Here is a 22321-nt window from a genome sequence, read left to right as displayed (position 1 = left end):
TCTTTAAACACTTGCATCCAAAGATATGGAACCAAAAGCTTCATGCCAATTGGAACACCAATTCAAGAGCATTAAAGTTGCATTTTTTTCTGGCTGGCTTTGCAAAGAGATGTGTGCTGGCCGTGACGTTCTGCTGTTTCACTCTGAAATGTTGTGGCTGTCCTGAAGTCAAAGCTCTGCAGCGGCTGTTCGAGCTATGCAGTAAAATCTCAAAGTTCATAAGGGATGTGAAATCATGTTAAAAATGATGTTGCAAAACTTTCACAATCTACAAAAGCTGTCAGTGCTACGGAATGTGAATTATCCTGAGCTCCTTACATTTAGAAACTGTGCAGGGGACAGACACATGTTCTCACATTTCCCCACTTTAGGGACAATGCTGCTGCTCATAGTTGGAAAGAAAGAAGGAAACTTGTCTACAACAAATTTAAGACGGATGTTTTGAGAATATTTATTTACCAGCCACAAAGTTCTACAACAGTTTTTATGCTACACTATAAAAACACTGAATTCTTAACAATTTTTAACTCTAAATTTTAAAAACAATTTACTAGTCTTTTACAGATTTTTCTTGCTTTTTTTTACATACAGATAAAAAATGTATAAATTAGTAAAGAAGTAAAGAAATTCTTAATTCAGACATTAAAATCAGGCTAATCCTGTAAATAATGTCTTTTTTTTGCTCTTTTTAATACATTCACGTTAGGTTTCATTGTAAAATGACAGTTTTTTTATTTAAATCAACAGAATACATCAATATAACACAGATATTTGCTGCTATTTTAAAGAAAAAATATATATTTCAAGAATTGAAAAAAATCCCTTTTATGTAATTTTCAATTTACATGTTGATGTCATGACATGTAAAGAAACAACAACAACAAAAAAACAGGCCGGTAAACGGTAAATAACAGCCACACAAAAAAATCTGATAGTAATTTGTTCTTTTCTAGTGTGTTATCTTAAAATTACACCTTTTTACTGTTTTCAAATCTGCTAAAAGCATAATTTTACAGACATTTGAGGTTATTTTCACCTTTTTTTAAGCTGTTTTTAATATTGAAGCATTCCGCAATGTTTTGGCGTTTTCCTGCTGTCAGATTTTCATTTTAAACAAGATTTTTTTAGTGTCTATTTACGCTTCATCATATTAGGAAGAGGCCCTTTAAAAAAGCGTGACGCGGAAACTTTGAGCGCATCGACTAATAACGGACATTTCGGTGAAGTGGGACACATCTTGTGCCCAGCAGTTAAACCAGAGGATCTCAGTCTTCCAAAAGTGATTCGCAGAGAGAAAACAGACAGTTTGCAGGAACAGTGTCGTGTGTCTCCTCGCATTTCTGTGTTTGTGTGTCTGGCAGACGGGGAGAGAGAGGGAGGGATTCCTGCAGTGGGCATGTGGGTGGCAGAGAATCTTTGGCTGGGATGTTGGCATGTCTGCTTCCTCCAAAAGCTGTCCATGTGTGGGCAATGAGATAAAGTCCTGTTTATGTGAGTGGGGGAGTTTGTGCGCGTGCATGCAGTTTTGTTTTCATACATCTATGTCATTTACATCCTCTGTACATTTACACTTTATCCATAAATTCCTTTTTATGTGTTTCACTGTGGAGCTGATAGTTAAACTGAATTAGATTAGAAGCTCTGAAATATGAAACGGCAGCCTGTTGCACGACTGATGAAGTTGGAACGACATCATGTGAAGATCTTGATGGATCAAGAAAGATATAGTTTGTATTATTTATGTTTAATCAACTGTACAAACTTTGCATCCTCTGTCTTCTTCACCCTTCTGACTCAGGTCATTCTGAAGGATCATTATTCCCACCCAAAGCCTTTCATCCTGCAGTGATCCACCGCTCCAAATCAAGAGAATGTTTTTCTGTTTGGATATTAACTGTCTTTAGGAGGGTAACACAAACTATATGTGGAGCATCTGTGCATCCCGTTTTATTTACTCAATCATGAGGTTGTGTTGGTGCTCAAGTGTTAGTCTTGTTTTCCAGAATGACAGCGCATTTAACAAGAGTGGATTTCCTGGATAGCCGGTGAATAAGTGGCAAATGAGTATGGTGTGCTTGGAAGTATTTTTTTTAATGCAAAAGTTCCATAAAGCAAGAAAAATGTTTAAAAATGTGAGGGAAATTCAAATAAAGCAGGAATTGTGAAAGGGACTATAAGGATTACTCATTAGAGTTAATAATAATAATAATAATAATAATAATAAGAGTAATACCTAGGCATTTTGAGAATAAAAGAACAAAATTGAGAGTTAAAAGTAAAAAAAATAGAGAATTAAAGAATTGGAGAGACGACATCACACCAAAGAACCAGGCAGCAAAAAGTAAAATAAAACGAGAGAACATCTAAAATAAACAGGACATAATATAGAATAAAACACTAGAACTAATGGAAACTACAAGTACAACTCACATAAAAGCAAGTCCATAAAAGTGGGTTTTAAGAAGTGATTTAAAAATGTAATCATTCGTAACAGAAAGGTTGTTGGTTAAAATATTGACACTGACCAGACAGATTATTGCATAAATTCTGAACTAAGGATACTGTATCTGCCACAAGTATCTGTTTATGTCATTTTTAGATAAAAGCAAACAGTGCAACACAGCACACATCAATAAATGATTAGATGATGCCTTTTTATTATCCGTTTCATGTGCATATATGTCCCCCTCCTGCACCTTAACCCTTAAATCTTCCCTTTGGGAAACTAGATGATGTAATTTGTTTCCACAGTCTCACCCTCGCATCCTTGACGACATTCTACATGTTCACATGCGAGTGGAAGCAGACAAATATAGCAGCGACACACACACACCCTCTGTGATCTCTGACCTCCAGTCGGTTTAGACTGGAGTTCACTGGGCCGTTCTGGGTGGGAGGGGTCAGCGGGAGACAATAGGCCTTTGACTGACGGGGTGCATCAGGGGTGACCTTAAAGGGAACCACCACTCAATTTGGGAGTCCATAATTATCAGCCTGACACTATAAAGCAGTGAATAACAGCTAAAAAGCGAAGTGGACCGAGAGAGATTCCTTTAAGTGGCAAAATCTCACAAGTAGATGAATTTGACACAGCAGATGTTATACAAGAAAAGTAAAAAGATGCCAGAAACTTAAACAAACAAGATGCAATCTTAGGTAACCAGAGATGCAAACACTTCTGCGAAGGTGGCTCATATTAATTGAAGCTTATCTGCATTTGTCAAGTACAAAAGAAGTCAAGCTGACATTTAGCTTAAACAATGAACAGAACTCTGAAATACCAACAATGTGGAATTATTTAATGTGTCATTGTTAAAGAACAAGATAACGATGACAGCATTTACCTAATGTCAAAGCTGCTTAAACAGGAAAAGTGGTCACAAGTTGCAACCTTTGGTGATTATTGTTCCTTCGGATATTGAAAAGTTTTTCAGATTTTCACACTTTATTATCTGCCTCCTCTACACAGAACGATTTTGCATGTTTTCTTTGTTATTTCTGCCATTTCTTTCTGTGCAACGTACATTTTTATTAACTACGTTTCTGGTTTAATTAACAATTTTCCATCTCTATTCCAAAAATAATGGCTCCATAATTCCTAAAAAGAAGTTCCTAAAATTCAATCAAGGTTTACTTTATGTAACATATGTGTCTTATCTGCCCACTTTGGAAGTTATATCAGTGATTACAGATGTCTTTAAAGCAAGGTTTATCATCGATAATGCTGTTTTTTTACAGACTGTTGCCCCCTGAATGACACTCTGTCCTTTCAGTGCCCCACTGTGTTGCCTCCACCCAACGAGCTCACTTCCTTGTTTTTCTTGCCACTCACTTTTCCTGTGAACTGATATCTGTGGCAAAATAAACCAAACAGGGACCTCTCACCTTTCACGTCAAATAAACTTCACACCTCTGTCTGGCCTCAGAAGAAAAATAAACTTCACACGCATGTCGCACACATCCTGGTCGTGGGAGCCGTCTGCTGAGGCAATCTGTGTTTGTCTCTTCAATGCTGTTGACAGAAATGAAGCTTTTAGTGAGTATTTATCAAGTCTAACACGTACATATCTATACAAAAAAAATGTGTAGTTATGGGCAGAGATGCACAGAGGAGATTCTGTTACATGCACCTCTCATTCCTCACCGGGAACAGAGGATTTTGAATGAGGAGAGGTCAGAGATTGTGATTGGAAGGTTGCGTCCAGATTGCCACTCCACTGGCCAGTTGGACGGATGTGCAGGATTATGTCAAATCTGCACTGTATTGTTGCATTTTAGTCAAATTACTCCACTCTCATCTGCGATAATAGGCAGACGCACACACAAATACACACCTGTACTCGTAGCACACTACCTACATGCATAATGGATTGAAATTTGCTATTGTGGGCAGATAGACAGGTGTTACTTTGTTCAGAATGATTGGAGTTGATTTGGGACTCGGTGTGTGTGGCGTGTGTTATTCATGTTGTGAGGACATTAATCTGTTTAGACAGTCACATTGTGGGTATTCACTTCCCTTTTGGGAGCAAAAAGCAAACCCCCATTATGTAAATGATTATTATGTAATTTTGAGACTTTGTTCAAGGATGCGGTACATCTTCAGATAATTAATGTGAATTAATGTAACATCCTCTGAGGTGATGGGAATACAACTTTGTGCTTTGCATTAACCTTCATCTCCATTTAAATGAATGATTTAGCTATAATCCTGTATCACCACACATAAACTGTGACTTTTCAGACTGTGTTTATACCTGTATTAAATGCACATTTCTCTTTCCAGCCACTCAAGCGCTCAGAAATGTTCTTGTTTTAAAAAAAATAAAATGAAATCGGCGTCTGTCTTTCATCCTGAACCAGATTTAGTTTTTGAAGAAAATAACACGTGACCGCTAAAAACCCACTTCTTTCCCTCCTTGTTTTTTGCTTGGAACTCTACTTTATTTCAAAACAGCGATGACATTTCTGAATTTGCACGACGGGACCCGCATATTTACAAATGTTCAGATTATTAGAATCTGCAGCGTGTGAAGATGAACACAGTCATTTAAAGTTGCTGGAGTTACTTTCCTGTCTTTAATCAAGAGTGTGGGCTTTCAGTTCGACTGTTTCTCCATTTTATGCTCACATTTTGTAACTTTTTCCCTCAAATCGTGCCCTTTCTCTCAAATGGCTCCTGCCTGAGTGCAAATGTACCCGGCTTCTGCTCCAAACCGCTCATTTATATCACCTGAGATATAGTGTTGCAGCACGAATGTCCTGTCCTCTCTTTAAGTGAGTCTTTGCGGAATCAAACTTCTGCTTTCAGATTTGTGCCATTTGTGCTCTTGCTCTGGAAATCTTATAAAACATCCCCGCCAAAAGCCCCTAACCGGCTGTATTATAAGTTAGTATTATAGTAAGTAATACTAACATATTAATATTAAAAGTCCGACAAGAAAGCAAATGAATTACATATATTCAATTCAATTCAATTCAGCTTTATTCCACACACTAGGTCCAAATACACACACCATAAAAACAAGGACACAACAAGACACAGAAAAGATACAATATAAAAAGATGAGAGTGGATGAGCCCAGTGAGTTAGGAAGCATCGAGACAGCTATGATGTCATGAGTTAATATCAGAGCTGCTGTTCTATTGGTCGACAGATTATGACAGGGATTTCACCATCTGAGAGCAACAGCGCAAATTTGAGGCCAGACGTTTTTCTAGTGTGCAGAAGTGTGAGGCGATGCACTCAAACTCATCTTTGAATTGTGTAAATTACTTTTATGTATACTGCTGTATTACTAAAACAAGCAGAAGAACATCTACGTTGGCACTGTCATTTATAAATACAAAACTATATGCACTGTCTCCCTTCCACACGTGCAAGTTACACTGTGTTAGTGTTTCAGCTGAGAATGGGTTCAGTTAGTTTAGTTAATATTCACTGTTTGATTTTCCTTCTCCGTATGTTGTTTTCATTCTTGTATCTTCATATTAACACTCTCTAGGTATTAATTCCAACAATTCAAGGTGCTTTGGCAACGCTTTGAAGTGTTGTGGTAAAAAGTGTGCATGTCTGCGCGTACACCTGTGTGTGTGTGTGTGTGTGTGTCTGTGTGTGTCTGTGTGTGTCTGTGTGTGTCTGTGTGTGTGTTTACTGTAGCCGATGGTATCTGTGCGCTTTGGATTTTCTGATGTTCTGCATTCCTCTCAGAGCCTCAACGACGGGCTGAGGTGAATACCGACGGAAACTCGGAGAGGAAGAGCATCTTACTCATGCAAATTGTTTTTCTCCTCTTCCTGTTGGTTTATTTGTAAACAAAAGAAAATAAATAGCCTGCTACTTTATCTGGCGCCACTATCGTAGGAATGCATTCTAACCTGACTCTCGCTCTCCCTCTCAGTTTGTTTCTCGACCAGTACAGAGCCAGCCTGGTCGACGCTATAAGGAGACTGCTGAAGCCCAACGTGAGTGTTTGCCTCTGTGTTTCTACTGTATGTATCTCTGCTTATCCCCTTCCTCTAAATCACCTCCCACTCTCCTCAGTCATAATTAGGCTTTGCCCAGAACCCCCCATACATATTAACAGTCTGACAGGATTAATATCATGTAATGCTTTAATGCTTATTATAAGCAACTTGAATGCATCGCTCTGATCTCCGGCTCTCTCTTCTCGTCCCTCTCCCTTAATCATAAATCCGAGGCAACTTCTCCCTTTTGGCCTCGCGATAAGGCCCCACGCTGTGACAGCCAAAGCAAATGGGGGGGGAAAGCAAAAGGCTGGAAGAGATAGGGTTGAGATTTCTATTCATCTGAGGGAAGAGGGGTGTGTTTTAAGTACAGAGGCCAGACTGGTATAGGGAGTATCTGTTTATGAAAAGGAGGATAAAATGATACCAAAGAGAATGAGAAGAAGGACAGGATTCAGAGAGGAAAGAGCGATGGTTTTGGTGAAGATGTGCTGTCAGGACAGATGGAGAGTTAAGGGGAATAAACATAGGAATGGTGGAAAATATGTCCCTTTATGTTAAGTCCTAACATGGATCTTGCTTGAAACATTTTCTAAAGAGCAAACCACAGGTATGCAAGATATTCTTTGGCTTTTATTTTAACAGTAATTATTAAAAATGATCACAAAATGATCGAAATTCGAAAGACACATGGTTCTTGATTCTCTCCATGAAAGCTACTCTTCTCAGAAGAAGTAGTCCCTCTGACCACAATGTCTTCAGATAATCCAGCACTAATGTGTTTGCTGTTGTAATTTTGAAATGTCACTGATTTGAAATGTCGTCAGCAACTCAAATGAGACTGCATTCACATCTGTTTTATTGGGATTAGGGCCGAAATCTCAGAAACTGAGCACACATTAAACCAGCGTGAGTTTTTCATAGTTTGGATGACGTAACCCTTTTCAAATCTTAGTTACTTGTGTGCAAAAAACTGCAGTATCTGAACAGATTATATTATGAATATTACGTTCAGGTTCTTGCCAGCAGTGACACGCGCTGCTTCGACATTTGCAGCAACACCTGCAGCCTGAACGTGTTTGGGTTGCTGCTGTTGCTGACTGTTGTCAGACGACAGACGGGACATCTGGCCGCTGTTGTACATCTGTGTGTTAAGTCTCCCTTCATGTGTCTCCCTCTTTAATCCAGCGGAGATAATTCAGGGGCTAATATGATTTGAGTGTCGGCCATCAGACTGTCGCTGCCACAACAAGCTTTGCCAAATATTTAATAATTTGCTAAGCTGATTAAACAATTAACAAAGCAATTAATTCTCCCATCTAATGGCACTAATTTGTTGTTTCTGACAAAGGTGGTCCATCCGGTGGGCTGGATCCCCTTAATCAGCTGATTAGTGCTGCAGGAATTTTGTCTGTTTGCTTGCTTTTGCTGTGTGTTTTTTTTTTTTGACAGAAGAAAAAATGCAACTGGATATACAGATGAAAATTCATCTGTCAAACGGAGTGATCCCGCTGTTTTCGCCGCCTTTATGTTCTTTCAGCTTGTGTTGTGTCATTGTGCGTTGCATTGTGTGCGATTGTGTGAGCATCCCTCTTTGCTCCATTTAATTAAAACAATAATAACACGATCAACATGAAATAAAACTGAAAGCTGAAGGATTTCAAAGAAACTTTGAACCTGTTGGTAATCCTCTTAGTTTTTGCAGGATGTCTGTGATGCATATGCGCACATTCACACTCTTTTCCGTCCGTCTTTCTCACACCCACACAGACACACAAACACATCGAAAACCAGAAGTAGACAAACCCGCACCTACACACGTGTTTGTATTTCCAGGGCTGATTGGATTTGTAGAGCTTTAACTTTCTGTTTTTAGTTCATCATCTAGTATGTGCCTGAAAACAGACATCCCAGTAACTAACTCTGAAAGCTAAGCAAGAAATGCTATGAGCAATGAGGTGTGAAGTCCCCTAGAAATGTTCTCTACACTCCTCCTCTCCTTGTTTTCCACCCAGGGCATGGCGTTGGTGTTCGCTCCTCTGCGAGGTGAAACCCTCAGACTGTTTTGTCAGCTGGCCCAGCAGGCCGGACTCTTGGTCTCTCAACACCAGCAGTATGATGCTCAGGTCTGGGATGTTCACTTAAAGGTAAGAAATGTGTTTAAAAACAGAAAGACGCTCATTCAGCACGACTCCACAGCACAGAAAAGAAATAAGACACTTGACTCTGGGATTGTTTTGGAGAGATATGACTCGTGCATGCGGGCAAAGTGCTCGCAGAATTTGTTATGCAAGTTGTTTTCTAGCTTACTATCGCATTCCCAATGAAAATGTGACTATAAGAGAGTGAACAAAGTAGCACCAAATCTACATAGAATACATACCATGATCAGCGATGGCATTTATGAGCATTAAAGGGGAGCTTCAGTTTTTTCAGTCTGGGGTCTGTTTTCATGTCATTTCATACATGTGAGTGATGGAGAAATGAATTTTCGACATAGTTCCAGTATTTAGCCAGGCAGGCTGCTTAGCAGCTCAGCTACCAGCTCAGCTAGCAAAAGTATGGGGCAATTTGCACCCCCGCGTCAAAGTCCGCGAAATCGCGTGATTTCGGAACAGCTGTTTCCCTCACCAGTGTTTTGGCGCGAGCCGATTTTGGAACAAGATTTGCTTTCCAGCGTCCTGAGATTTGGATACAGACCACAACAAATAGCGATCGCCAAGTAATGTGGAGGTTTTTGTTCACTTCTCATCTCTAGTATGTTGTGGGACACTCATAGAGACTATCTGAGCCGGTCAGTGTGGGGCAAAAAGCACGTTAGGGCGGACTTTGACGCGGGGGGGCAAGTTGCCCCATACTTTTCGCTAGCTGAGCTGCTAGCTGAGCTGCTAAGCTGCCTGCCTGGCTAAATACTGGAGCTATGTCGAAAATTCATTTCTCCATCACTCACATGTATGAAATGACATATGAAAACAGACCCCAGATTGAAAAAACTGAAGTTCCCCTTTAAGTCATACAAAATAGTCTAAAAATAACAATTTTGACAATGTTTACATGCTTATATCATAAATATAAGTGAGTCACCTGTGTAGAGAGCTTAATGGATGAAAAGGAACGTATTTGTTTGGTCAGATGTGTTCTGCGTTGACACAGCTTCAGAATTTCTTCACTAACTTTAAGCTACACATTAGTTTCTATGATAACTTGCTGCATGTTTGAATCAACAGTCATATAGTAACAGGAAAGCATTTCTAGTGAAAATTAAAGGACTGATTCTAATTTTTTTTTCAAGTCTTTGCACTTCAGTTCACCAAATGATCATTGTCCAACCATTTTCAATTTGACTGATTAATTTTTTATGTTGATTGAGTTGACCATATGTAAAGTCTAGGGTCATGGATAGCATTAATTTTTATTAAATTATTTGATCATGGACCATGCAATTAACATAGAAAACATCTGATGTCTTTCATATTGAATGTATAGCTTTAAGCTAATTTTCAACTCCCGTCCCTGGTTGGGTTTTTCAGTAAAAATAGACAGAGGACCAACAACACTGATAAAAACAGCACAGACAGCATTATAAACTACGTTACACACACAAGTAATGACACAATCCACAGTCAGTTGGAACTTACAGATGTCATAGGTGGTACATTCTTGTTTTCCTTTCAGCCAATACCTAGCTTTTGCTGTAAAGGTTTTTGAATCTGATAACATTAATTTCATTTGATAATGCTTTCCAGATGTGACACCCTTTGATTGAAAATGCTGTCTGTCCAGATGTAGGTCTGTGGTGAGATATTTTGTATTTGTTGTAGGTGGAGTTGAACATTCTGAAAGAAAGAAAGAAAGAAAGAAGGAAACTGGGATTGTTTCTATTTTTGTTCCATTGCTCTGTCTATAAAGCTGTTCCTTCAAAATGCATCTGGTGGTTAATTGTATTGCACTATGTTAAAATATACCTTGATGAAAACCTGGTTAACAGTGTTCCCTTTCTCAAAAATCCAAGCAAGGATCCAGTTCATGCACTCAGCTTTAATAAATACTTGCAGACAGTTTAAAGGTTTCGAGATGCATCGGTCCATAGCTGCCTGAACTCGATGCTGTGAGAATAAAAGAGGGAAGGAAAGAAAAAAAGGCGGGGAAAAGGAGCAGCAGAAAAGCATATGAGTAGGCTGTGTTAAAAGAAGTGGTGTCCAGCTGTTAACTCCATTACACACACAGCTCCAGAAGAACAGGACAGCGAGGAGTGGGCTAAATTGGTGCGCACGCGTTCACCTGCACTGGTGGGAGAATTGGACAGACTGGCCATTAAAGTGGCTGTTAAAGTGGCTTGAACCTCAGCAAGGAAAATGTAACTCCTTCTGCCCTCTTCTGTCTCTTTACTATTTGTCTTTCACCAGTTTTAACATGCACAATCACTGTCACGTTCTTTGTATAGAAGTGACTTTCAAACCCATTTAGGATGCATTTACAGAGCAGACTGAGTCCAGACAGGCCAGGCTTATGTAATAATGCTGCAATCCACATTTAAGGTCATTTGAGTCTGTATTAAACACGCACAATTATGCCGTTCAGATCATATCACTCCAGTCAATTAAAATTTTGACCTTGTGTATGTTACCAACTTATTAAAAATGTGTCTTTTAAAACTTGTGTCACTCCACGACAAACTTAGCTCATGTTTTTTAATATTAAGAGCAGGAAACTGGTCACTCTCAGTTTACTGTACTGTTGTTTTCCTTGTTGTACCTTATCACTACACTGGGGAAAAAAATCACAATTAATATTTATATTGTTATGTGTAGGCCACTGAAAACATTTGTAAAGATGAAGGAGTGGTCATGTTCTTGGTTAAATATTAAAATGCCCTTGCTGAATTAAAAAACAAACGGTTTTGTTCCATATTTAATCCAAACTAACTATCCTCCTCTAAGCCTACACTTGATTCGGACATCATCTCCCTGTTTTCATCACTCATTGTTCCCATTTATTTGACAAGTAGGGACCCCAAGGCGTATTATCATCCATTCTCATCAGCGATAAAGCAGAAAGTAGCTCTGATAAGACCTCTTGGAGTCAAGTGTACGTAAAATCTCCAGGAGAGTTTTCACCCTGGAAACAAAAATGTGTGCTTTGTGTATTGATAGAGTGTATTTTAACTTCAACTGTGATCCTTTCCTACACCTATTAATAGTTTTATTGCCTCAGCTTAACCAAAAACTGACTGAAAATGCAAGTAGATGCACAGCAGTTGAAAGTCAAAATGAGACTAGAAACAAATAAAGGTTTGAGACGGGACACAAACTAAAGTCTCCTGGCTGAAAGTCTGCTACAAAATTGCAGCTCTGCTGCCATTAAATGAAGTGATATCAGCCTTCTAAGCCTACTAGAAGGTGAAAGAGGCCTCTACTGGCCCATATAGTATATGGGAACCATGTATGATGATAACCCTTATTGAATGTTACGATAAAGTGTGAAACAGCAGCCCCTTAAACAAGACTTGTAGGATGAAGGACTCACATCTTCCTAAACCCCAGTATAAGTTCCGTGTTTTCTGCACTCACTCATCCACCTCGATGTCCTCAGGTTCTTTTCCAAAGCATATTTGACAAATGAAATGGGTTGCATAGAAATATTTTAAATTTTTAAATTTAGTTTAGTGTGAAAACAACAGATTGTACATGAACACAGGACAAACCCTTCATGATTTCACCCATAGGTTTCCTGTCTTGTTAGTAACCTAACTCCCCTTAACGTATATCTAATACAGAAAATGAGCAAAGATGCACAGTGTGAGTGGAGCTGAGATCAGTCATGCAAACATCTCTGGACTGTGTTGTAACAACAGCCACCTCACACTCAATTGTACAGAACTTTAAGCCTTAATGAAACTTAAATGGGTAAGTTAAATTAAAAGTCACTCTTCAAACAGTCGTCATGAAAAGGAAAATTAGCTAAAGAGACCAAAACTGATTTTTTTTAAGGAAGCTGGAAACATATTTATTTCAGCTGTGAAGTTTGGCGCTTTTACATGGGGGGGTGTATTCAGACTGACTCACTTCTACAGACAGCTCCAAGTGGTGATTCAAGGAACTGCAGATTTTGGCATTTCTGCATTGCCTTCGTTTCTTTGCCTCTTGCTGCTTGGAGTAAAATAAAGTTTGCCCTCCTACTTTAAACAAGAGAAGCAATATTTGATCTGTCAAGAGAGACATTTAAAAAAAAAAAAAAAACAGCAAAAACCCAAGAGTCAGAGAGAAGCCAGACAGGAGTGAAAAGGAACAAAGACAAGGAAAGAAAGAAGTAGCCTCAGCAGGATTAAAGTGGATGTTGTCATTGTCTTAAATTTAAAAGAGATATAACTTTGTTTGAAAAAGCTGCAGAGACTATTGATTGGGCCTCAAGGCCACAGACTACAGTCATTGAATAATTCTAATGGTTCAGCCCCTTAACCGCTTGGGAAAATTGCCACTCAGACCTGTTTTAGTAATGAGAGTGGCTTGACAACAGTGTGTGTACGCCGTGAATAGTGAAATTCAAACTAAAATTGATGTGGGATGAAGAAAATACAAAAAAAAAATCATGCTTTATTTCTCCGGAATGCAAGTAGACTGTCGGACCATTCGGCTCAGTCTTGAAATACACACTTCCCTTTGTGAGACACACACACACACACACACACACACACACACACACACACACACACACACACGCACCCACAGTAGGGTTAGGGGCTGTGTGTGGATATCAGGACAAGTTGAAGTGCCCCCCTAACATCTGAGGGTGATTAAGTCTCCTCTGCTTATCTTCTGATGAACACTCTGAACAACCCCTGTGTGTTTGTGTGTGTGTGTGTGTGTGTGTGTGTGTGTGTGTGTGTGTGTGTGTGTGTGTGTGTGTGTGTGTGTGTGTGTGTGTGTGTGTGTGTGTGTGTGTGTGTGTGTGTGTGTGTGTGTGTGTGTGTGTGTGTGTAGGTGCATGACTGACCATCCTACACACACACTTACACACACACGGTGAAGCTAAGAAACAAGCTATATCACAATCCCACACAGACCAGACATCACTCAGACAGCATATTGGCTAGACATTACACACAAACACACACCGCACGATGATATCACAGCGAAACATACACTACCTCTGTGCACACACACACACGCATGCACACACACAGTCCTCCATCCAAATGAGCAGCTGCTACTCATTTGCACTACAGATTAGCCTTCTTCAGCTATATTTACTTGCAGTGGGTGGACCAGAATAGAAGAAAAATGCATATCAGAACCGACAGCGGACCACACACTATGGATTTTCTTTCACTGCGGCGTAAAACAATCAAAGGCGTCTCCACTAAAAGCATGTGTATAAATTTTCCCTCCAAATTTATACACAGACAGGAAGAAAAATTTTTTACACTGACAATTCCAGCTGTTAAAATGTCTCTAGTTTGTAAGCAAACACCGGCTTAGTGCTGCATTAAATTAACTCTGACTGCTGCTGCCTCAGTCTTTAATTAGCCTCTGTTTATTTCAAAAGACACTTTTGTCTTGTACACATGGTGTTTTCATTTGCCATAAATCTAATTTCAAACATGAGTAAATTAAATTAATAAAAAAATAAATTGAGTGTTGCATCTTTTATTTTGTAATTCATGTAGTCTTTTTTAATGCTCAGGCTATAGCTACAAGAGAAGACTGATGAAACTGTGGAATCTGCTTTAACTTCAATAAACAAGGCACTAAATGAAGAAACATGAAATATGTTTTACATATTGGTATCACCAAGATATTAATCAGGATTTTATTACAAGATCGGTTTATCATTTTAAAGAGAATGTATGTAAAGTCACTAAATTCGCGTTCAGTGAAATAGACGTTTTTAGATTATTTGTTGAGTTGTAATTATCAGCATCTTTGTAAACCTGTTTGAATATGATGCCATCGTATTAAATGATCTCCTCGCTGTGGTGTGGAGCTGCAACACACTCCACTAAAAATCCACACTTGCTCCAAGTTTTACAAAAACAGTATCTTGTAATTTAAACTGGTAATTCCGGGCACCTTCATTCAGGTGCTGTGTTCTGAGTTTACTCGTTTTCATCTTCTCATAGCGACTCATAAGCTCCTCCATCTGGCACCGGCGCTGTTCAACATGTGCTTCCAGTGGCTGCGAATATTGTGGCTTTCCTCGCTGTGCCAGGTTCAACACATGTCAGATGTGATTTTGTTTTGGAATATACTGCCAGCCTTAATGCTTGCATGTGTTTGTGTGGAGCTAGTGAAAGAGCCGCAGTTCTTTACAAATCTTCTCTGGACCCCCGGCTCGATACAGTTTTTCCAAACATACGCACACTTTCACCCTCTGACACGAACACACTTGAGGGACTGCCGACAGCAGGCAGGCAGGCCTCGATGTGCAGCAGCGGTGTGTCTTAAGAAGTGTGTGTGTGTGTTTGTTTGTGTGTTAGAGTGTGAGGCGTGTGCTGGGACGGGCAGACAGGGCTAGCGCGTTATCCTCTTATCCCCACTGTTGTGGAATAGAGAGGCAAGCAGCTGGAGGGACTGCAAGCAGCCTGATAATGCCAGCACTATTTTCTAACCCGCCATCTTAATCTTGTTACTCAAATGGTTGTGAAGAGAGAGTCATGAATTTTAATTTCACACACACACACATGCTGGAGAGAGTGTGTGCACATGTGTACATCCCCCGTCTCTCTCACATGCATAAATAGTATCCCCACTGCGTCCATGCACTCACACTCTCTTCTTCCCTGCCTCCTTTTTTTTATTCCGTCTCCCTGTTTCTCTCAGCTGCCCGGCCTCCCCCCTTTTTCCTCCCTCCTCCCTCTCTTCTCTGACATATCTTCCTTCACCCTTCTCCCCTCTCCCCTCCCTCTGCGCCCCACTATCTTCCCATTTCCTACATCACGACCCACTTCTCTATTTATTCAAGCCTGTCCTTCTATCCCTTCCTCTACTCATCTCTCCATCCACCCAATCCCTCATTCTCTGTTTCCTAATCCTGGCGAGAGAGACCCCAGACATCCGGTTCATCCATCCCTCCCTTGTCTCAGAGACCCCCCACACCTCCCCTCGTTTTCCACCTTGTTCACTTTTTTTGGTTCAACACAAGCAGAATAAAAAAAACAAGAAGGGAAAGAAACAAAATGAGAGCACAAGATATAGAGAGAAGGAGACAGAAGCTGAGGAGGGGCTGGAAATGGCAATAAAATAAATGGCTTTCACCTCGGAAAGAAGAGAGAGAAAAAAAGAGAAAAGATTGTGGGGTTGGTGGGGTGGGGGGTCAGGTTGAGAGCCGATTTAGCCAGCTACCCATGAAGCTGATTAGGCAGCCTGCGATCAGGAGGAACAGCTTTGCTTGTTAAACTTTTCACCTCTACGAGCTCTCTGGTAAGGCCTCCCCTCCCCTCCCCTCTTACATCCCTCCGTCCCTCCATCTATCGCTTCCTTCTGCCTGGTAGAATTTGAATGTGAATGCTGGCCGTGGTCCCCGTAGCAGGCTTAGCTCTGGGGGGGCCAGGCAGCTGCCCCTCCACACCCAGCCACCCCCTGGGTCGTCTGCCTCCTCTCTCCCTGCCACCCTCTCCCTCCTTCTCTGGGAGGGTCACAGGTTCAGCCAGTGGCCGGTGCCTGGAGGGATGGCTACGGGAAGATAACGCACATAAAGGGCACCGGGGGGAGGAAGGGAGGGACCTGAAGGAGGGAGAAAGGAGACAGTTTGTTCATATTTAACTCAAAGGAGAGATATTAGAAGAAGAAAAAAAGAGGAGGGAAGGAGGAGAGATGTTGTGGAGGGAGGATTTTGCACTTTCTTAGGTGTGGGAAAGACAAGAGAGAGGCGTGTCACTGGAGGAGAACCTCAGGAAGCCTTTTAAATCACACAAACCTCCCGTTCTCTTGTGTTGTGACATTATTGACCATATGTTTAAGACAACCCTGTAGAGAGAAAACTGCTTGGAACTACTTCAGCCTAACGCCAATTAACACTTTATGAAGGTGTGTTTCAAACAAACATGTTGCATTACACAGTGAGTACCAGAGATATGTGCTTAGATGTGTATAATTTTTTAATATAGTATGTTGTCCAAAATATGACCAACAAGTCATAGTTTAGTATGTTGTCAAAAATGTGACCAAAAACGTCATAGTTTAGTATGTTGTCCAAAATATGACCAAAAATGTCATAGCTTAGTATGTCGTCCGAGATGTGACCAAAAACGTCATAGATTAGTATGTTGTCAAAAATGTGACCAAAAACGTCATAGTTTAGTATGTTGTCCAAAATGTGACCAAAAACGTCATAGTTCAGTATGTCATAAAAAATACCACAAAGACGTCATAGTTTAGTATGTCGTCTAACGTGACCAAAAATGTCATAGTTTAGTATGTCGTCCAAAATGTGACCAAAAACGTCATAGTTTAGTATGTTGTCCGAAATATGACCAAAAACGTCATAGTTTAGTATGTTGTCCAAAATATGAACAAAAATGTCATAGTTTAGTATGTCGTCCAAGATGTGACCAAAAACGTCATAGTTTAGTATGTCGTCTAACGTGACCAAAAATGCATAGTTTAGTATGTCGGCCAAAATACCACAAAAACGTCATAGTTTAGTATGTCATCCAAAATGTGACCAAAAACCTCATAGTTTAGTATGTCATCCAAGATGTGACCAAAAACGTCATAGTTTAGTATGTTGTCCAAAATATGAACAAAAATGTCATAGTTTAGTATGTCGTCCAAGATGTGACCAAAAACGTCATAGTTTAGTATGTTGTCAAAAATGTGACCAAAAACGTCACAGTTTAGTATGTTGTCCAAAATATGACGAAAAATGTCATAGTTTAGTATGTCGTCCAAAATGTGACCAAAAACGTCATAGTTCAGTATGTCATAAAAAATACCACAAAGACGTCATAGTTTAGTATGTCGTCTAACGTGACCAAAAATGTCATAGTTTAGTATGTCGTCCAAAATGTGACCAAAAACGTCATAGTTTAGTATGTTGTCCGAAATATGACCAAAAACGTCATAGTTTAGTATGTTGTCCAAAATATGAACAAAAATGTCATAGTTTAGTATGTCGTCCAAGATGTGACCAAAAACGTCATAGTTTAGTATGTCGTCTAACGTGACCAAAAATGCATAGTTTAGTATGTCGGCCAAAATACCACAAAAACGTCATAGTTTAGTATGTCATCCAAAATGTGACCAAAAACCTCATAGTTTAGTATGTCATCCAAGATGTGACCAAAAACGTCATAGTTTAGTATGTTGTCCAAAATATGAACAAAAATGTCATAGTTTAGTATGTCGTCCAAGATGTGACCAAAACGTCATAGTTTAGTATGTTGTCAAAAATGTGACCAAAAACGTCATAGTTTAGTATGTTGTCCAAAATATGACGAAAAATGTCATAGTTTAGTATGTCGTCCAAAATGTGACCAAAAACGTCATAGTTTAGTATGTTGTCAAAAATGTGACCAAAAACGTCATAGTTTAGTATGTTGTCCAAAATATGACGAAAAATGTCATAGTTTAGTATGTCGTCCAAAATGTGACCAAAAACGTCATAGTTCAGTATGTCATAAAAAATACCACAAAGACGTCATAGTTTAGTATGTCGTCTAACGTGACCAAAAATGTCATAGTTTAGTATGTCGTCCAAAATGTGACCAAAAACGTCATAGTTTAGTATGTTGTCCGAAATATGACCAAAAACGTCATAGTTTAGTATGTTGTCCAAAATATGAACAAAAATGTCATAGTTTAGTATGTCGTCCAAGATGTGACCAAAAACGTCATAGTTTAGTATGTCGTCTAACGTGACCAAAAATGCATAGTTTAGTATGTCGGCCAAAATACCACAAAAACGTCATAGTTTAGTATGTCATCCAAAATGTGACCAAAAACCTCATAGTTTAGTATGTCATCCAAGATGTGACCAAAAACGTCATAGTTTAGTATGTTGTCCAAAATATGAACAAAAATGTCATAGTTTAGTATGTCGTCCAAGATGTGACCAAAAACGTCATAGTTTAGTATGTCGTCTAACGTGACCAAAAATGCATAGTTTAGTATGTCGTCTAACGTGACCAAAAATGCATAGTTTAGTATGTCGGCCAAAATACCACAAAAACGTCATAGTTTAGTATGTCATCCAAAATGTGACCAAAACCTCATAGTTTAGTATGTCATCCAAGATGTGACCAAAAACGTCATAGTTTAGTATGTCGTCCAAAATATGACCAAAAATGTCATAGTTTAGTATGTCGTCCAAAATATGTCACAAAAACGTCATAGTTTAGTATGTGGTCCAAAATGTGACCAAAAACGTCATAGTTTAGTATGTCATCCAAAATGTGACCAAAAACGTCATAGTTTAGTATGTTGTCCAAAATATGACCAAAAATGTCATAGTTTAGTATGTCATCCAAAATGTGACCAAAAACCTCATAGTTTAGTATGTCATCCAAGATGTGACCAAAAACGTCATAGTTTAGTATGTTGTCCAAAATATGAACAAAAATGTCATAGTTTAGTATGTCGTCCAAGATGTGACCAAAAACGTCATAGTTTAGTATGTCGTCTAACGTGACCAAAAATGCATAGTTTAGTATGTCGTCTAACGTGACCAAAAATGCATAGTTTAGTATGTCGGCCAAAATACCACAAAAACGTCATAGTTTAGTATGTCATCCAAAATGTGACCAAAAACCTCATAGTTTAGTATGTCATCCAAGATGTGACCAAAAACGTCATAGTTTAGTATGTCGTCCAAAATATGACCAAAAATGTCATAGTTTAGTATGTCGTCCAAAATATGTCACAAAAACGTCATAGTTTAGTATGTGGTCCAAAATGTGACCAAAAACGTCATAGTTTAGTATGTCATCCAAAATGTGACCAAAAACGTCATAGTTTAGTATGTTGTCCAAAATATGACCAAAAATGTCATAGTTTAGTATGTTGTCCAAAATATGATCAAAAATCTCATAGTTTAGTATGTCGTCCAAGATGTGACCAAAAACGTCATAGTTTAGTAGGTCGTCTAACGTGGCCAAAAATGCATAGTTTAGTATGTCGGCCAAAATACCACAAAAACGTCATAGTTTAGTATGTCGTCCAAGATGTGACCAAAAACGTCATAGTTTAGAATGTCATCCAAAATGTGACCAAAAACGTCATAGTTTAGTATGTCGTCTAATGTGACCAAAAATGTCATAGTTTAGTATGTGGTCCAAAATGTGACCAAAACGTCACAGTTTAGTATGTGGTCCAAAATATGACCAAAAACGTCACAGTTTAGTATGTCGTCCAAAATATGACCAAAAACGTCATAGTTTAGTATGTCATCCAAAATGTGACCAAAAGCGTCATAGTTTAGTATGTCGTCTAACGTGACCAAAAAAGTCATAGTTTAGTATGTTGTCCAAAATATGAACAAAAATGTCATAGTTTAGTATGTCGTCCAAGATGTGACCAAAAACGTCATAGTTTAGTATGTTGTCAAAAATGTGACCAAAAACGTCATAGTTTAGTATGTTGTCCAAAATATGACGAAAAATGTCATAGTTTAGTATGTCGTCCAAAATGTGACCAAAAACGTCATAGTTTAGTATGTTGTCAAAAATGTGACCAAAAACGTCATAGTTTAGTATGTTGTCCAAAATATGACGAAAAATGTCATAGTTTAGTATGTCGTCCAAAATGTGACCAAAAACGTCATAGTTCAGTATGTCATAAAAAATACCACAAAGACGTCATAGTTTAGTATGTCGTCTAACGTGACCAAAAATGTCATAGTTTAGTATGTCGTCCAAAATGTGACCAAAAACGTCATAGTTTAGTATGTTGTCCGAAATATGACCAAAAACGTCATAGTTTAGTATGTTGTCCAAAATATGAACAAAAATGTCATAGTTTAGTATGTCGTCCAAGATGTGACCAAAAACGTCATAGTTTAGTATGTCGTCTAACGTGACCAAAAATGCATAGTTTAGTATGTCGGCCAAAATACCACAAAAACGTCATAGTTTAGTATGTCATCCAAAATGTGACCAAAAACCTCATAGTTTAGTATGTCATCCAAGATGTGACCAAAAACGTCATAGTTTAGTATGTTGTCCAAAATATGAACAAAAATGTCATAGTTTAGTATGTCGTCCAAGATGTGACCAAAAACGTCATAGTTTAGTATGTCGTCTAACGTGACCAAAAATGCATAGTTTAGTATGTCGTCTAACGTGACCAAAAATGCATAGTTTAGTATGTCGGCCAAAATACCACAAAAACGTCATAGTTTAGTATGTCATCCAAAATGTGACCAAAAACCTCATAGTTTAGTATGTCATCCAAGATGTGACCAAAAACGTCATAGTTTAGTATGTCGTCCAAAATATGACCAAAAATGTCATAGTTTAGTATGTCGTCCAAAATATGTCACAAAAACGTCATAGTTTAGTATGTGGTCCAAAATGTGACCAAAAACGTCATAGTTTAGTATGTCATCCAAAATGTGACCAAAAACGTCATAGTTTAGTATGTTGTCCAAAATATGACCAAAAATGTCATAGTTTAGTATGTCATCCAAAATGTGACCAAAAACCTCATAGTTTAGTATGTCATCCAAGATGTGACCAAAAACGTCATAGTTTAGTATGTTGTCCAAAATATGAACAAAAATGTCATAGTTTAGTATGTCGTCCAAGATGTGACCAAAAACGTCATAGTTTAGTATGTCGTCTAACGTGACCAAAAATGCATAGTTTAGTATGTCGTCTAACGTGACCAAAAATGCATAGTTTAGTATGTCGGCCAAAATACCACAAAAACGTCATAGTTTAGTATGTCATCCAAAATGTGACCAAAAACCTCATAGTTTAGTATGTCATCCAAGATGTGACCAAAAACGTCATAGTTTAGTATGTCGTCCAAAATATGACCAAAATGTCATAGTTTAGTATGTCGTCCAAAATATGTCACAAAAACGTCATAGTTTAGTATGTGGTCCAAAATGTGACCAAAAACGTCATAGTTTAGTATGTCATCCAAAATGTGACCAAAAACGTCATAGTTTAGTATGTTGTCCAAAATATGACCAAAAATGTCATAGTTTAGTATGTTGTCCAAAATATGATCAAAAATGTCATAGTTTAGTATGTCGTCCAAGATGTGACCAAAAACGTCATAGTTTAGTAGGTCGTCTAACGTGGCCAAAAATGCATAGTTTAGTATGTCGGCCAAAATACCACAAAAACGTCATAGTTTAGTATGTCGTCCAAGATGTGACCAAAAACGTCATAGTTTAGAATGTCATCCAAAATGTGACCAAAAACGTCATAGTTTAGTATGTCGTCTAATGTGACCAAAAATGTCATAGTTTAGTATGTGGTCCAAAATGTGACCAAAAACGTCACAGTTTAGTATGTGGTCCAAAATATGACCAAAAACGTCACAGTTTAGTATGTCGTCCAAAATATGACCAAAAACGTCATAGTTTAGTATGTCATCCAAAATGTGACCAAAAGCGTCATAGTTTAGTATGTCGTCTAACGTGACCAAAAAGTCATAGTTTAGTATGTCGTCCAAAATGTGACCAAAAACCTCATAGTTTAGTATGTCGTCCAAGATGTGACCAAAAACGTCATAGTTTAGAATGTCATCCAAAATGTGACCAAAAACGTCATAGTTTAGTATGTCGTCTAATGTGACCAAAAACGTCATAGTTTAGTATGTCGTCCAAAATACCACAAAAACGTCATAGTTTAGTATGTCATCCAAAATGTGACCAAAAACCTCATAGTTTAGTATGTCGTCCAAGA

The 22321-nt window shown here is 38.7% G+C and overlaps 1 protein-coding gene across 1 annotated transcript in view; it reads left to right on the top strand.

The window, feature by feature from the left end:
- The window catches only part of camkmt (calmodulin-lysine N-methyltransferase), a 151699-nt gene that overhangs the window by 118280 nt on the left and 11098 nt on the right, over nt 1-22321 (top strand). Inside the window, exons 10-11 of the mRNA XM_051959539.1 lie at nt 6402-6465; nt 8484-8615. Coding sequence (XP_051815499.1) covers nt 6402-6465; nt 8484-8615 — 196 coding nt within the window. The remainder of the gene's footprint in view (nt 1-6401; nt 6466-8483; nt 8616-22321) is intronic.

Source organism: Acanthochromis polyacanthus, chromosome 15 (assembly GCF_021347895.1).
Source record: "Acanthochromis polyacanthus isolate Apoly-LR-REF ecotype Palm Island chromosome 15, KAUST_Apoly_ChrSc, whole genome shotgun sequence".
NCBI classification, from domain to species: domain Eukaryota; kingdom Metazoa; phylum Chordata; class Actinopteri; family Pomacentridae; genus Acanthochromis; species Acanthochromis polyacanthus.
Note: the sequence above shows the minus strand (reverse complement) of the source record. Positions and strands in the feature narration are given on the sequence as shown.